The 15,438-nt window shown below is 38.6% G+C and overlaps 1 protein-coding gene across 4 annotated transcripts in view; it reads right to left on the bottom strand.

The window, feature by feature from the left end:
- Positions 1 to 15,438, bottom strand: part of LOC133507475 (oxysterol-binding protein-related protein 2-like) — a 28,280-nt gene that overhangs the window by 10,954 nt on the left and 1,888 nt on the right. Inside the window, exons 2-4 of one of the 4 annotated variants that reach the window (XM_061832504.1) lie at positions 8,607 to 8,681; positions 3,233 to 3,565; positions 2,993 to 3,113 (exon numbers count right to left, since the gene is read on the bottom strand). In XM_061832504.1, coding sequence (XP_061688488.1) covers positions 2,993 to 3,113; positions 3,233 to 3,269 — 158 coding nt within the window. In that variant the 5' untranslated portion in view covers positions 3,270 to 3,565; positions 8,607 to 8,681. The remainder of the gene's footprint in view (positions 1 to 2,992; positions 3,114 to 3,232; positions 3,566 to 8,606; positions 8,682 to 15,438) is intronic. The other 3 variants (XM_061832525.1, XM_061832514.1, XM_061832535.1) reach the window with 3 other exon arrangements.

Here is a 15,438-nt window from a genome sequence, read left to right as displayed (position 1 = left end):
TCCAAAAACACTTCTTTTCTTGGATTCATAGAATGTAACGATATCAATCTCAGTCACTCAGATTTGAAAAATGTACGGGTGTGGTCAGTCATGCTCGCAGATAAAGTTGCGGGTGTGATTAGTGATGGCCTTAAAATAACTTACTCGATTAATATAACATAACTGTAAATTAATAATGAAATAAATAACTAAAATAGAAAACTAAAATTTCAAACTCAGAAATGATCATTTACAATTTCAACTGATAATAGTACAACATGATATAAAACGGTATTTAAAATTTTTCATCAATAAAAATTCTTGATCTGACAAATTTACCTGAAGAAAAGTTAAATGCACTGGCCTGTCAAGAAATAAACACGAACAGTCTATCCCCGCAATGCTTTGAAAATGCTGAAAGTTTAGTTTAACATAATCGGCGTTCATGGCAACAAGCCAGTGATACATTGTAACAGGCATTCCTGTCGCCAATCTCAATGTGTTGTTGTTTGGGGGGCAAAAATCGCGGGATTGCCGTAAATAGGAGGCCGGCTTGCTACAACATGCCTTTATGTGCGTGCACTCGACGTATTGGCCACACCTGAATATAGCGACTAGGTGGATGATAGTCGAACGTCTTTTTTTTTTTTTGTTGGGGGGCACGCAGTCACACTGCCTTGCGATCGACGCAATGAGCATCCCTGGTGTAACTGAATTTCCTTTCGCATGGTTCGTGATGTTGATGACTTTCAATGTAAATGCGCTCGCAGTACGTGAAGCAGCTCTGAACATGCACTTTTGGCATCACTTCCGAACATGCTCAGTTAACTTGTTAACTTGCATTTCCTGTTTCCGGGTGAATACTAATTGTTTTGGAGCAAGCTTGTTTAGTTAATGTTTATGAAATAAATGTGTGAATTAATGTCAAGACTACACAAAATAAGCAACGTGATTCAATATCTATTTGTTTTTTGTACTGGTAAAAAATTTTACGCGCGTGATTTTTCGTGCTCGGGCACGGTCGCGCGTCAAATGTGAGTGACTGCAGAATGCAGAACATTTAAAACAATTAGTAACAAAGATATTCTGACAAATGAAAGATTCCTAGTTCCGTTGTTGTGTATGTATGGCAATGTGTGCAACCCCCCAAAGCATGATGATGATGTTCTTGGGACGGAACTTATCATTCGTCTTACGGTTAGTAAAATTATTACCAAAAAGTTCCATTTTGGTCTCATTTGACCACAAAACCTTCTCCCATGACTCCTCTGTATATCCAAATGGTCATTGGTAAACTTAAGACGGGCCTTGACATGTGCTGGTTTAAGCAGGGGAACCTTCCACGCCATGCATGATTTCAAACCATGACGTCCTAGTGTATTACCAACAGTCACCGTAGAAACGGTGGTCCTAGCTCTTTTCAGGTCATTGACCAAGTACTGTCATGTAGTCCTGGGCTGATTCCTCACCTTTCTAAGGATCTTTGAGACCCCACGAGGTGATATCTTGCGTGGGGCTCCACTCCGATTGAGATTGACAGTCATGTTTAGCTTCTTCCATTTTCTAATGATTGCTCCAACAGTGGACCTTTTTTCACTATGCTGCTTGGCAATTTCTCCGTAGACCTTTCCAGCTGTGTGGAGTTGTACAATTTTGTCTCTTTGGTCTTGGCCATGTTACAAGTTTGAGTCTTACTGATTGTTTGGGGTGGACAGGTGTCTTTATGCAGCTAAGAACCTCACATTCTCATTCAGGATAATGCATGGAGTGGAGGTGGACTTTTAAAGGCAGACTAACAGGTCTTTGAGGGTCAGAATTCTAGTTGATAGACAGGTGTTGAAATACCTATTTGCAGCTGTATCACACATCGTTTAAAAAAATGAAAAATAAATAGATTGTGATTTCTGTGATTTTTCTTTTTAAATCATTTCTCTCACAGTGGACATGCACCTACGATGAAAATCTCAGACCCCTCCATGATTTCTAAGTGGGTGAACTTGCAATATAGCAGAGTGGTCAAATACTTATACTCTGCACTGTATCATTGGACACTAATGTCATGCTGAAAAATTTATTATACCGAATGTAAAGTTTAGAATAAAGCATTGTTAATCTTCCACTCGGTTTCATTCCACTTAATATCAATACCAGTGCTCAGTGCATTCGAACTCAAATTAAAATCAATTTAAAAATTGTATCTTGTTCAGGATAAGCTTGCATGATGACACTACAGTGAGCACAGTCGCTGTTTCAAAATATGGTAGAATTGAATTTGAGATCATGAATATAATCATGAGGCCATGACCTTGCTTCAAAACTATTGGTGAAACCCAATCAAATTTCTCTACTGCTCATAATGTGTAGTACGCATACTTGTATGGTGAGTTCTATTATAACCATCATTGTAACGATTAATTCATTTCTTTCAGTGGCAAAATGCTTGCCTACAGCTTTCTAAGGCGATGAAACCTAGTTTATATAATATAATTCTTCACTGTATCTTTCCATTTCTATGGAGAAGTCTTCTGGCATGATTTAACAGTGCTACAGTACTTAATTTTTTTATTTTATTTATTTTGTTTTAATCGTCAGAAAGACGCAGCAGGAGGATGAAAGAGGCAGTTGGCGCCAGAGCCATGGATTGTGGACCGCTAGTTTAGCCTTTTCAGGGTTATGTCTGGTATTGTTTAGGTAGATGCATAACCTAGCCGATTGTGAGCGTAGGGCAGACTACATTATGGATAGGTCCCAAGTTACTTGCAAGTATAAGCACTGCCCTTGGCCACCCACAACCATTTCAAAATCTGCAATATCCAATGAAATTGAACGAACAACTACTTTCTTAAACATGTTCCTTTCTTGACTTCTTAATTTGTGTCAGTCACGATGATAGTGATAACCATAGTCAAAACCTATACCAATGGTTGTGTAAATGTGTGAATTGATTCTGGTGGAGTTAAATTAGTTATAAAAAGCAAAATCAACAAGCAGTGTTGCAAGAATGCCATGGTACCTGTGTTTCTTGACACCGTTCTCCTGTGGCTTTGATCCATTGTCCCTGGTGCTATCAAATACCAGTGCATCTTTGTAACTGGATTCTGACACACCTTCATATGACTCATCTGAATCCAGGCCTGTGAAGTAGAGCATGTGTATCGGTTTTGTTGTGATGAGTAATCATCACTGTATTTTAAACTTCTGTGCTAATATAACAATGAGAGCAAAAAAAAAAAAACGAGCACTCAGCACTAACCTGTAACGGCGTCATAGAACTCATCCTCATTGTTCATCTTCTTAAGTCAACACTGACAAATCTGACTGTTGACTGTTCAACTTCTAACACATGTTCCCTCTGATGTCAACCTCAATTCTTCTGAACAGACACCTGTTAGTCACGGTTCCCTCTGGATTGTCACTACAGCAACAGCACAGTATTTGTGCTTAGTGTCCACAAAATGTTTAGGATGGATGGTCTACAGCAGGAGAGTGACACAAGCAAATGTCTGCGGTTTGGCAAACAAAGCCAGACATTAGCTGATGCGATGTTATCGTATACGTTCTCTTTTTGATGATGCAAACTAGAAATCTGTGGAGACAGAAGAAATAGTTCTAAAGCAAAATGAGAATACATAATCTCTGACTTGACTTTTTTCACAGGATGGAAAAAAAAGGTTAATAAATCTTAATATAGGAATGTAAAAAGATTTCTCTAAAAAAAGACAATGTAAGTCTGGTTGGAATTGCCACTTCAAGTCGAATATAAGATGCCAAGAATTCTGAAAGGCAGATGATGGGTTCCGGAGGATTGTAGGTTTTTGTGTCAGACAAAATTACCTTGTGAGGGAACGCTTCTATGTAGGTATAGTGATTATCCAAGTACTGATACCAGTCCCACCCAAGTTATATTGAGGTCAAAAATACTGTGGTAGCACAGTGCAAGTTTTTTTTTTGTACGAGTAGTTTTAAATGAAAAAAATGAAAAAAAAGTAAATGGACTGCACTTATATAGCACTTTAGCTACATCGTCACCAGTGCCCAAAGCACTTTACAAAGCCTCACATTCGCCCCGCCCCACATACACACACATCCATACAACAATGGGCAACACATTAACACACATTAGCCACAAGGACATAACCTCAGAATCCCCAGCTCACAAGGTTGTGTGAGCAAAGTCAGTGTTACAGGATATATGGTGGATTCTCCTGCGCTTTCAGGAAAGGCGCATGGTTTGTTGTGATACATTTGGGTACAATTGGAATTTGCATGAAGAACACGAACCAAACCATAGGGGACAGAGACACTGTCAACAAATACATCAACTGGTTTGGACCACAGAAAGAGAAATACTGGTCTGAAAGAGCCTCATTTACTTTGAGTCAAACTATTTTGGTTCCTGTTCTTTACAATAATCCTAATGTGCTAATAGTGCATAGGTGCTTGAAGTTATATTTTTGCTGTACTCAAAAGTTATTGCTATATATTAGGTGCACCACAACATTTTTGGTGTACACTAAATTTTTGCAAGATCACAATTCCAATCACTGTGATCATTTTTGATCACTAAGATTAGGATATCAACTGTTACCTTCATCTATAACTGCAACTGTATATGCAAAATTTAATGGGATTCAATGGACTTTGTAGCTAAATCACAAGTGTCACAAGTGAAACCACAATGCAGATGAGATTCTGCTCCCTTCCTGCTCAAAGCAGCATGCTTGAGGTACATCATGCTTAAAGAAGAAAAAAAAAAAAAACAAAGTGGCATAACATTTTTATTGTGACTCAGCCCACATGGTATATAAGAGGAATGTTGACTGATACTCTGACTTCATTTGTCATGAAGATCAGAAAAATGTGTTGGCTCTGGTAGACCAATCCTCAAGAATCAGATACATTTCAAGGAATGTAAGAATTTATCACATTTAACAATGAGAATTCTTTAATTAGAAAATATATGACTGAGAAAACTCCGACAAAGCAACTTAACCTCTATGACGAAGAGTTATGACGATTGTATCATGACAGCAATATTGTTGTGATTTGCAAAAGGTGGGCACAAGATGATATCATGAGGACAAAAAAAAAACTCTTGGAAGTGGACTTGTAATGTAAATTACCATTTCCAAGAATGAAAGTCAGGGCAGGACATTCACTAAGTAACAGTGTGAATGATTGTCTTGGAAAACACTTCCTGGTGTGGAAATTTAGACAATTTTACGGAAAGTCGAACCATCAAGATCCAGACTGTTCCAAATGTAAATTGATCAGCACTTCATATGAGACAAAGTAGAATTGTGGATGGATTTCATTAAGTGAAACCTTTATTAAAAAGTCGAGACTCTTTTCACACAGCACATGATTTTCATTAAGTCACAGCACACAATGAGAGATAGTCACTCGTTAAAACAGTAACCCTGGGCAAACTAGTAGGCTACCTCTCTTTGAATTTCAGATTCACATCATCATCCATCCATTTTCCAAGACGCTTTATTGTCACAAATGTCGCTTGCATGAGTGCTGGAGGCAGCCAACAAAAGGCGTACTAGACGCTGAACTAGTCCCAAGTCAGTCGCAAAAATAAAACTTACAAAACACACTATAACAGTGCAACAGGCTACTCAGGTGTAGTCATCAATCTACAACTACATTTTTATTGACTGATTAAAGCTCCCACGTTGGCTATTTAAATGTCCATAGTGTGACTTCTAACATGGTCTGACCATAATGGTTTCAATTTCATTTCATTTCATTAAAAAAAAACACACCTTGATTTTGTCATACGAGAGTCAAGAAAAGCTCCCTCTCAAAGGTACTTCTGTTCAACCTGTTTTTTTTATGTGCTTTCTCCATATTTTCCCCCTTTCCTCTGATTGGCTGCCTTTGTGTTGAGGGTAACAACGTCAATGTCTTGGAGTGGTCATCACAAAACACTGATCTGAATCCCATCAAAAAATTGCGGGCAGATCCGAAAAGGCATGTGCAAGCAAGGCAACTGACAAACCTGGCTCAGTTACACCGCTGCTGTCAGGAGGAATGGATCAGGATTCCAGCAGAGTACTGTCAGAAGCTTGTGGAAGGTTACCCAACACATTTGACCAAAGTCATGCAGAGCAAAGGAAATGCTACTCAAAACTAAGTAAATGTTATGTATGTTAACTCGAACAAAATGAAAATTCTCAAAGAAATTCTCTCTCTCGTTATTGAGGCATTTAACAAACTTAAATAATTTTGGTGATCCTGACTGACCTGAAACAGGAGTGGTTTCATGGATTTGACTTCAGACAGTGAGACAAAAAAATGAAATGTGTGTTTTTGCATAGTATGTAAAGTTCTGGCTTCAACTGTAGGTGATCTTCACTTGTGACGTAGAAAAGCTCAAGAAAATCCAATGACCTGATTTCAGGCCTCTCAGAAGAAAAACATTTATTGGTTTTAATTCATATTTCATATTTACTGAGGCACCGTAGAGCCAGTATTAAGTTCCAAACACTGGAAAACATTGGCTTGGTATTTCTGGGCATAAAAAAAATCGATTTAGTGGTTGAATGTTATGCTTGCCTGTCTGTCTTCGCAGGAATATGAAACAAAAATGATCCACGGTGTCATACTATTCACTATATAGAGACTATGAACTTTTGTTGACTATGTTCAGACTGAGCCACTGAATTGGCCAAAATAATATTTGTTAAATTTTCAAGGCGGGTTAAATAAGTATAATTTTACTCAGAATACTCAAAATGGATTTATAGCTTTTTGGAAAGAAAGCTCTGCAAATGGCAATTTCAATTGATATTTATATTTTTACAAAAGCTACCCTTTCACTTATCACTCATACTCTCGATACAGGCACATATAACCTTCTAAATTTATGGTTGAATAGAATTATTAGAAATACTATAAACATTTCATAATGGTGGTAAAATCATGCAAACTTGAAACAGGGAAATACATTTTTTTTTTAAATGTAAAACCAATGAAAATGGTGAATAATTTTCATTTCTGTATCGGGGAAGCTCTGTTTTTTTCTTTTTTTTTTTTATTTTTTGCAATTTTAAATTACTCCAACAAATTAAAACACTTCAATAAAAATTTGGACAGTTCATGAAAAATTCTGGGCTAAACTCATGGCACGAGGTTGGTAGAGTAGGGAAGTTGTTCCAGCATTGAGGGGTTCTTCTTGCCCACAAACTGGCTTGTCGAATGCTCAGGGCATTGTGAGCAGGCGCCTTGTCATAGTGATAGAGCCACGAGTTGTGCAATTACTCTCGCCTCCTCTGCACATTGAATGGAGCAAACGCCAGATCTCTTGGTAGACACACTGGTCTGGACCACAATAAATGGGAAAACTTAAAGAGTTTTTTGTTTATACCGTCTTATAGATTTGACATAATAAAGTAGAATAATAATATAAAAATTAAAGTATGATTATGACCTGGCTAAGCAATTTAGCACACTACTCTTAGTACTTTAAAAAAGCTCCCCCAAAAAATGTTGTGGTTCCGATTCCCTACATTTCAGAACGAGGGTGGGGATTTTTTTTTACTCTATCTCCAGCACACGGGGCTCCCATTTCCTTATCAGTTCTCGTTAATTCATGCACTCTTGTGTATAACGGGACCAAAATTCATGATGGCGTCTCGCATTGCAAAACACCGGAATATTAGCAGAGATGATAAATAAACTTGATTTTCTCATGAACAAGGCGGAGGATAGGACTCAGGTGCAGGAAGCAGAGACGTAAGCATGGATTTTAGGAAGGTTAATTGCCAGGCAGAGGTCATACATGGGCAGGCAGTCCAACAGGGCAACAGTACAAAAATCACAAGGGGAAAGGCTTGGTCCAAAAAACATGAAACAATGTCAAAAATCGGACCTGGCGAAACATGAAAACATAACCTGACTTGATATGGCTCAGTAACACTATGGCATGGGACGAGGTAGTTACACTAGCTAATGCTCGTGAACACACATGCATATACACACAACAATATGGCAACAAGTGGCACGAAAAACAAGGCTTAAATAGATAACATAATCAGAGCGCAATGAGGAGCGAAAACCGTCCCTGTGACATATTTCTTATATCGTGTAAAAATGTTGGGGTCAGCGGGAATTTTTAGTGTCTGTCGGGAAATCAGAACCATAACCTTTTTTTTTTTGTTGTTTACACCTTATTAAATGTTATCTTTTAAGAGTGATTAAATGTTGTCTTTTATGAAGAATTAGTAAATGAGGATAATTGATTGATTGGTTGATTGATTAAAAACTTGTAACAGGAATTTCCTTCCACTATATAAACTGGCAACACAATAGGAAGCTTAAACAGGATTTCCAGAGATAAATCTTAAGCAGGAGACAGAGTCCCAGTGAAATAGTATAATTATAGCTGTCTTTTTAAAAAAAAAAAAATCTGATGTAAGGCAGCCAGTCAACGCAGAGGTGCAAAAATAGAAGTCTACATGAACATCATTACAACATTCATTCTAATAACCAGCATTATTATTATTAACATTAACTTGAGATTCCTCTGACCTTGTGGGCCTCACCTTCTCATTTCCTTCTTGTAAGAACTAGACTTTGGCAAGTGTAGTTAACTGTGGCAACTCCATTGCCAAACTTACCGTAATAAAAATCCTGATAAATCCAGTATTGATCAAACTAGTCTTATCTCTGTGCAGTTAAATAAAAACCTTGACCTGTTGAAAAAGAAAAAAAAAAGTACAGAGACAAGAGTAAAAACGAAAATTAGTACTTGGAGCAAACAAGAGTAGAGTCAGAAATTAGTCAGTCAGTGACAGAACATGCACACTTTTCCCACATGCACACGCAACACTATGAAAACCCCTCCTGTCAGGAAGGAAGACAAAGACTTGTTTCACATTTGCAAAAAAAAAAAACCAAAAAAAAAAACATTGACGATACTCAACACTTTGGGAGAAACATTCTGTGTACTGAAAAAACAAAAATGGAACTTTTTAGAAGGTGTCCGGCCAATTACATCTGGTGTAAAATTGGTACAGAATTTGAGAAAAAAGAATATTATGCCAACAGTGAAACATGGTGTTGCCAGTGTGATGGTCTGGGGTTGCTTTGCTACCTCAGGGCCAGGACAACTTGTGATTGATGGAACAATGAATTCTGCTGTGTACCAGAAACAACTGAAGGAAAACATCCGACCATCAGTTTGTGCCAACCAACTCAAGTGCTCTTGGATAATACAGCAGGACAACGACTTACAACACACCAGCAAGTCCACCTCTGAGTGGCTAAGTCAAAGTCCGGATTTAAATCCATTTGAGATGCTGTGGTGTGACCTTAAAACAGGCAGTTCTCCAATATGGTGGAGTTGAAACAATTCTGCAAGGAAGAGTGGGACAAAATTCCTCCAGAGCGATGTGAAAGACATCTACAATTGTCGCAAATGCTGAATTTCAGTTATTGTAGCCAAGGGTGGCACAACCCATTATTAGGATCAGCGGGCAATTACTTTTTTTACAGAGGGTGAGAGAGGTTTGGATTTTTTTCGGTACATTAGTAAATCAAATTCTCATTTGAAAAAAGCATTTTCGATTTCTTTGGATTGCTTCTGAGGATATTAAAATTGGTTTTATTTTAAATCTGTGTGTGATAGATGTGCAAAAAATCTATATAAATAAGGAATTGGGGGAATACTGTTTGACAGCACTGTAAATATGTAGAAGCATTTTCCAGAACTTTGAGGTAAACTTTGGGGATGCACGTATAAAAAGAAAAGGTCCCCGTTTGGGACATTTAAAAAAAAAAACGGTGATTATAATGTTTAACGTGAAATCAAGCTAAACTGGAAGCAACCCATGTTTTTTCCCCTAAATTAATGGAATTCTTTTATCCAAAAACAATAAATGGTACATTGCAAAGAGAACAAACAGGATGCTATTTTTTTTTTTTAGTTTTGCATTCTTTTCAAAGGGATAACATCTTTTGTCCCATATATTGATTGAGAATAGAATATGCACTGTTACCGATCAATTTGTGAGCATGGATTTAAGATACCATGAGGATGTCTGGCTTTAATATTTTTTTAGTTTTAATCCCTTTTCAAAAGAAAATGTTACTACTTGAATCTAAAACTACTTGGCAAGTGAATGTCAGAAAGAAATTGTACAATTTAACATCGTCTGTCAAACAGTATGAAATTATTTACTTCAAGCACATTCTGTCGTCCTGGAAGGAAGTGTCTTTCGACCTACATACAATAAACTATGAAATCTCGCTCAGAATCGAAGCCTGGAAGGATCAGGTTTTGTACTCACTTGAGACTTTTAGGAAACTGAACTCCCTTATGAAACTCATCTGTAACTAATTCTGCCGACTTCTAACAAACCCAGCCTATTAAAAAAGCATGATAAAATGTTTCCAACCAGTCCAGGGGTTAAGTCGCAGTGCTCCCTTCAACTGAAGTCATGAGTCTTCCTCAAGAGGAAATCGATTCACTGAGTAAATCCATTCTTCAGAAAAAGACGCCTTGGCACATGCACCCACGCATCCCCACAATACAGAGTTAGCTGAGTGCAAAGTTAGATAACTACATGTGTGAAATAAGATTGCAATTACTTAAAGGAAGACTCTCCCCAAAAAATCATATGTACAACAAACCCTCCAATGTGAAGTAATATTATTATTACATATATTTTGGACATTAATTGAAAATAAAGAACATATTTGAAATCCAAGCAAAATCTGGATATGTGCCAGCTTTCAGAGTCAAACACGGAAGAAACATCCTTAACTCCGCCCCTGATGTCGCCGGTGCTTCGCATTACGGACCATTCGTTCTAGCTAAGCCAAGATGCCGACTTGTTCTCCACCAAAACTAAGAAAACGCACCCAAATTTGTCCTTCTTTAACCTCCCGTGGGGTCAACCTGACAGGATAAAGCTGTGGCTGTCACAATTGAGGCTCATTCATCAGAAGGGAAATTTGCACACATTTAATCATTACTGGTTATTAGCCGCCTAGCTTATAGCCTCTCATGCTGGTACGGTAAAGCAACGACATACGTTATGAGGGTGGCGCAGCTGTTCAATCCCGGACCTCCGTGTGTGGAGTTTGCATGTTCTCCCTGTGTCTGTGTGTGTGTAAACTTGCCTCCTGCCCGTTGACAGCTGGGATAGGCTCCAGCACACCTTCGACCATCGTGCGGCCAAGAAAATGAATGGATGGATATATACATGGAACACTTCCCGGTTACTATTTACGGCGATCCGCGCTTGCGCCCCCGCTCACCCAACTGCCGCTGGATCGCGAGAAGCTTTGCTGCTTGAAAAGTACAACTTGGTGTTTTAAAAAAATATATATATAAAAGTCTGACCACCTGCTATATATTCTCTACATATAAACCAACTTCTCAGAAAAGCATCAAATCTTCACAGTCCATTTCATGGGACTGTTATTGTTCGTCATCAGCGCCACGTCCCTCCCAACACGTTGAATTCCCCTTGTGTGTGTTCTGGCTCAAACGTTTGAACATTGTACATTGTTATTTTTATTTTGTTTGCGCAATGGTCAGTATAGTAATAACACGGAGCATCAACTCGCTTTGCTAGCTCTCAGAAGACAACACTTCCCGGTTACTATTTACAGCGATCCGCATGTGCCCCCCAAGCCCCACCTCCGCTGCTGCTGGTCACTTGAGAGAGGCTTGCTACTTGGGATATACAAAAATAAATAAACAAACTCAGGCCACACTTGCTGTATAAACACTACATCGAAACCAACTCCTCAGAAAAGCACCAAATCTCCGCAGTCCATATAATGGGACTGTTATTGTTCGTCGTTAGTGCCACGCCCCCTCTATAACACGTCAAGTGCTGGATGTGTGTATTCGGGCTCAAGCGCACAGGCTTCAACATTGTACATCATGCTATTTTTGTTTTGTTTGTAATTATTTTTCACAAAAATAGTCCACAAAATGCCACATAGTGGACGTTCTCTGTTTGGTGAAACGTATCTGCGAGCAATGGGGGGTAAGAACAGGAAGCACTGCAGGTGTGACAAACGCGGATTGGCTGTCAGTTTTCCAGTCGGGCTCATTGGAATGTCTGCGCGAGAGAGGAATTTTGATAATACTTTTCCAATTTAGAGAGGTTTTGCGGTGAAATCTGCGGATAACTCTGGCATTAAAAGAAACACTGAACCCTCAACTACTAACTTTTAACGTGTGCTCTCATTCCTATTAGTTTCGACAAAGTCTTCCTTTAAGAGTGATATCGATTTTGATATTGATTCAAGGGTAAATAGAACAGAATAAGCATGCTAAACCAATTAGTCATTACTACCTCAGTTTTGAGCAAAGTAAAAGATCTGACATGACGATGTGTTGTATCATCCAAATATGTAATTCCTGGATCAATCACCTCACTTGAGGTACTAGGCATGTCGTATTTCTAGCAATTGACAACAGATTTATATGCACATCAACATTTGGGGCCAAACCTGAACTAGCTAAACTGAAAAAAATAATATTTAGGTTAACATATTTAAAAAGGTGGTAGTCGAAAGTGCCATCGGTGCTGAATGATAGCCGTGCTTCTGTCAGACTGCCCCAGGGCAGCTGGGGCTGTACAGATTGCTTTCCACTACCAGGCTATGACTGAGGAGTGAATTAATAATGCATCCAATTGTAAAGTGTCTTTGAATTCCTTGAAAAGTGCAATGTATTATCATGGCTATTATTATCATTATTCATTCATTCATCCAGCTTCCATTCCGCTTATCCTCACTAGGAACGCGGGTGTGCTGGAGCTGTCCAAGCCATCTTCAGGCGAGAGGCAGGGTACACCCTGAACTCGTCGCGAGTCAATCACAGGGCACATACAAACAAACATTTGAGCTCACATGCACACATGATGGTATTTTAGTCCCTTCAATTAATGGATGTTTTTGGGATATGGGAAGAAACTGGAGTGCCCGGTGAAAAGATGCAAACTCCACACAGGCAGGGCCAGGATTTGAATCCATGTCCTTAGTAAGGTTGGTGGGGGGGGGGACAAAAATAAACGTGTGGGAAGGCTGCTCCCTCCATCCACTGGGTGGCAGTGCTGCCATCTGTGTTGAGAGAATAGCCTATAGATACACGGATGAGAATGACCGATTTGGAAAAACACTGAAAATGTATGCCTTTTGCACGAAATTTTTTTATAAAACATACTATTAAATGGTGACCACTGGTTACTTCTAACAGTGTAAATACAGGGCAATCATAACATTTTGAAAACTTCAAAATATGACTACAAACGAAAAAATTTTGCCAAATTTCAGACATAAAAACGTAGACAGTGAAATTTATATCAAATAGGCTAGTGCTCTTACAAGTTAGACTTCAGAAATAAGTACACAAGTAATCTGTTTCTAAGTGTCTGTGTGTGTGCGTGCGTGTATATATATATATATATATATATATATATATATGAGAGAGAGAGATCATTAAATATAAAAGTGAGTGATAAAACGTGTGATTTACAGGGCCAGTGCTAAAGATAGACCTAGTTAGTTGTCAATTATATAATATTTAAGAAATTTACATCCAACTTACCTTTGTGTTTCCTCGTTTGGATATGCTCCAATCGGGACACAGAGTGGCCAGCACTTTACTATGTGTTCGGTTAGACATGTTAATACAGTTTTCGTTCCTATCTGCACGGTTATACTTTTTTCAAACCATGCCCATCTGAAACAGTTTTTTACCCTGTGGTTTTTAATCAATTCCCTGGCATAATCTTCATCTTTTCGCTCCAAAACCTACGCCATACTGGCAAGCATGAAGACCGCTCGATAAGATATGCGTACGTATGTCTATAAGTTATAACTATGCCGTGGTAAACAGAATGCTTTTCTATGAAATGTTAACATCAGAGTGAAAATACCGATGAAATACCACCAAAATGCTGCCAGAATTCGGAATGTTGTCGTTATTATAAACACCAAATTTAATGCAGAGGCCAATGCCGTAAACAGATAGCAATGCCCTTTTCTAATTTCACGATGAGCGTTGCTGATAGATGCTGGCGGCCGGTCTTGATCACAGCCCCGCCCTGCGTCAAGGCATACCCTCTCCCTAATTTTCCCAACAGATTTACATGTTTCGTAAAAATGACATTTTCAGTTGAAAAAACTCAGAATTCCATCAATCCGTGGAAATTTCTCATCGCTGTATATAAGACTTCACGCCGATTTGATTGCTGATATAGGTATTGGCCGATCGTGAGAATTTTATGATCATCTGTTGATTGGTTTTATTGTCATAATTTACGCATCCAATCAATGATGACATTGATAAGCTCCGCAAAAGACATTTGCTCCACATCTCCATCTTGTCCAGTATATTCAAACATAAAAGCATGTTTCTTTTTAACCTTCTTGGGTGTTTTTGACATAGAACTGTAAATTTCTGAAGGTCAATAAAAGGTATTAATTTATTTAAAAAAAAGAAAAAAAAACAGCCGTGTGGGGACACACATCACGTCTGAGGCGGAATGCCCCGATCAGACTACTAGACAACTTTCTTCATTCACACTTGCACTGTTAGACTGTCCTGTTGTAATGTAAGGATGCTGGAGCCTATCCCCAGCTATCTTTGGGCGAGAGGCAGGGTACACCATGAAATGGTAGTAGAACACCGTGCCACCATGACTCATGCAAATGTTGTAAAAAGCTCACAACTGTACATTGAAAGAATAGAAAATACTTTAATTTGCTGTTAAGTTATTGTTCGTGTCGGTGTAAATAGCTCTAACAAATGTAAGCGTGTCCTGTTTTGTGCCACCACCAGATACAGAAAAATGCGCGCGCACACACTCACACACACACACAGACAATAAAAATCCATGAAACATTATAGAGGTGAGGTGCTAAGAATAAGGAAGAACCCGCTACATGGTATCTGGATAAAGTAACAGTTATAGAAATGTATTTCAACCTTTTATTCACTATGGCATTAATATAGTACTCTTCAAAAGAATAACAGACCAATATGACAAACCAGATTAATCCACATTTTTAGTACATCTTTTATTCCTGCATGTCAAACAAGTTACCAGTAGGTGCAGTAGATTCTCAGAAAACCAACAAGAACCAGCATTCATGATAAAACACACACTTAAGGCTGTGCAATTGGGTAATTTGTTGAAAGGGTTGTGTTCAAAAAATATAAGTGTGACATTTAATCAGTGAGGTTATCAAGTTTGTGAAAAAACAGTTTGTCTGTCTCTATGTGCCCTACGATTGGCTGGCAACCAGATCAGGCTGTACCCTGCCTCCTGACAATTGATAGCTGGGATAGGCTCCAGTTCTCCAGTTCAGGGGCCCAAGATTCAAATTTTGAATTTCCATTTTCTCCCCATACCTCCTGGGTTTCCTCGAGGTATTCCAGTTTCTTTCCCCACCCCAAAATCATGAATGGTACAATAACTGAAG

This window comes from Syngnathoides biaculeatus, chromosome 2, assembly GCF_019802595.1.
Source record: "Syngnathoides biaculeatus isolate LvHL_M chromosome 2, ASM1980259v1, whole genome shotgun sequence".
Lineage (NCBI taxonomy): Eukaryota > Metazoa > Chordata > Actinopteri > Syngnathiformes > Syngnathidae > Syngnathoides > Syngnathoides biaculeatus.
This window is presented reverse-complemented; position numbering and strand designations above follow the sequence as displayed.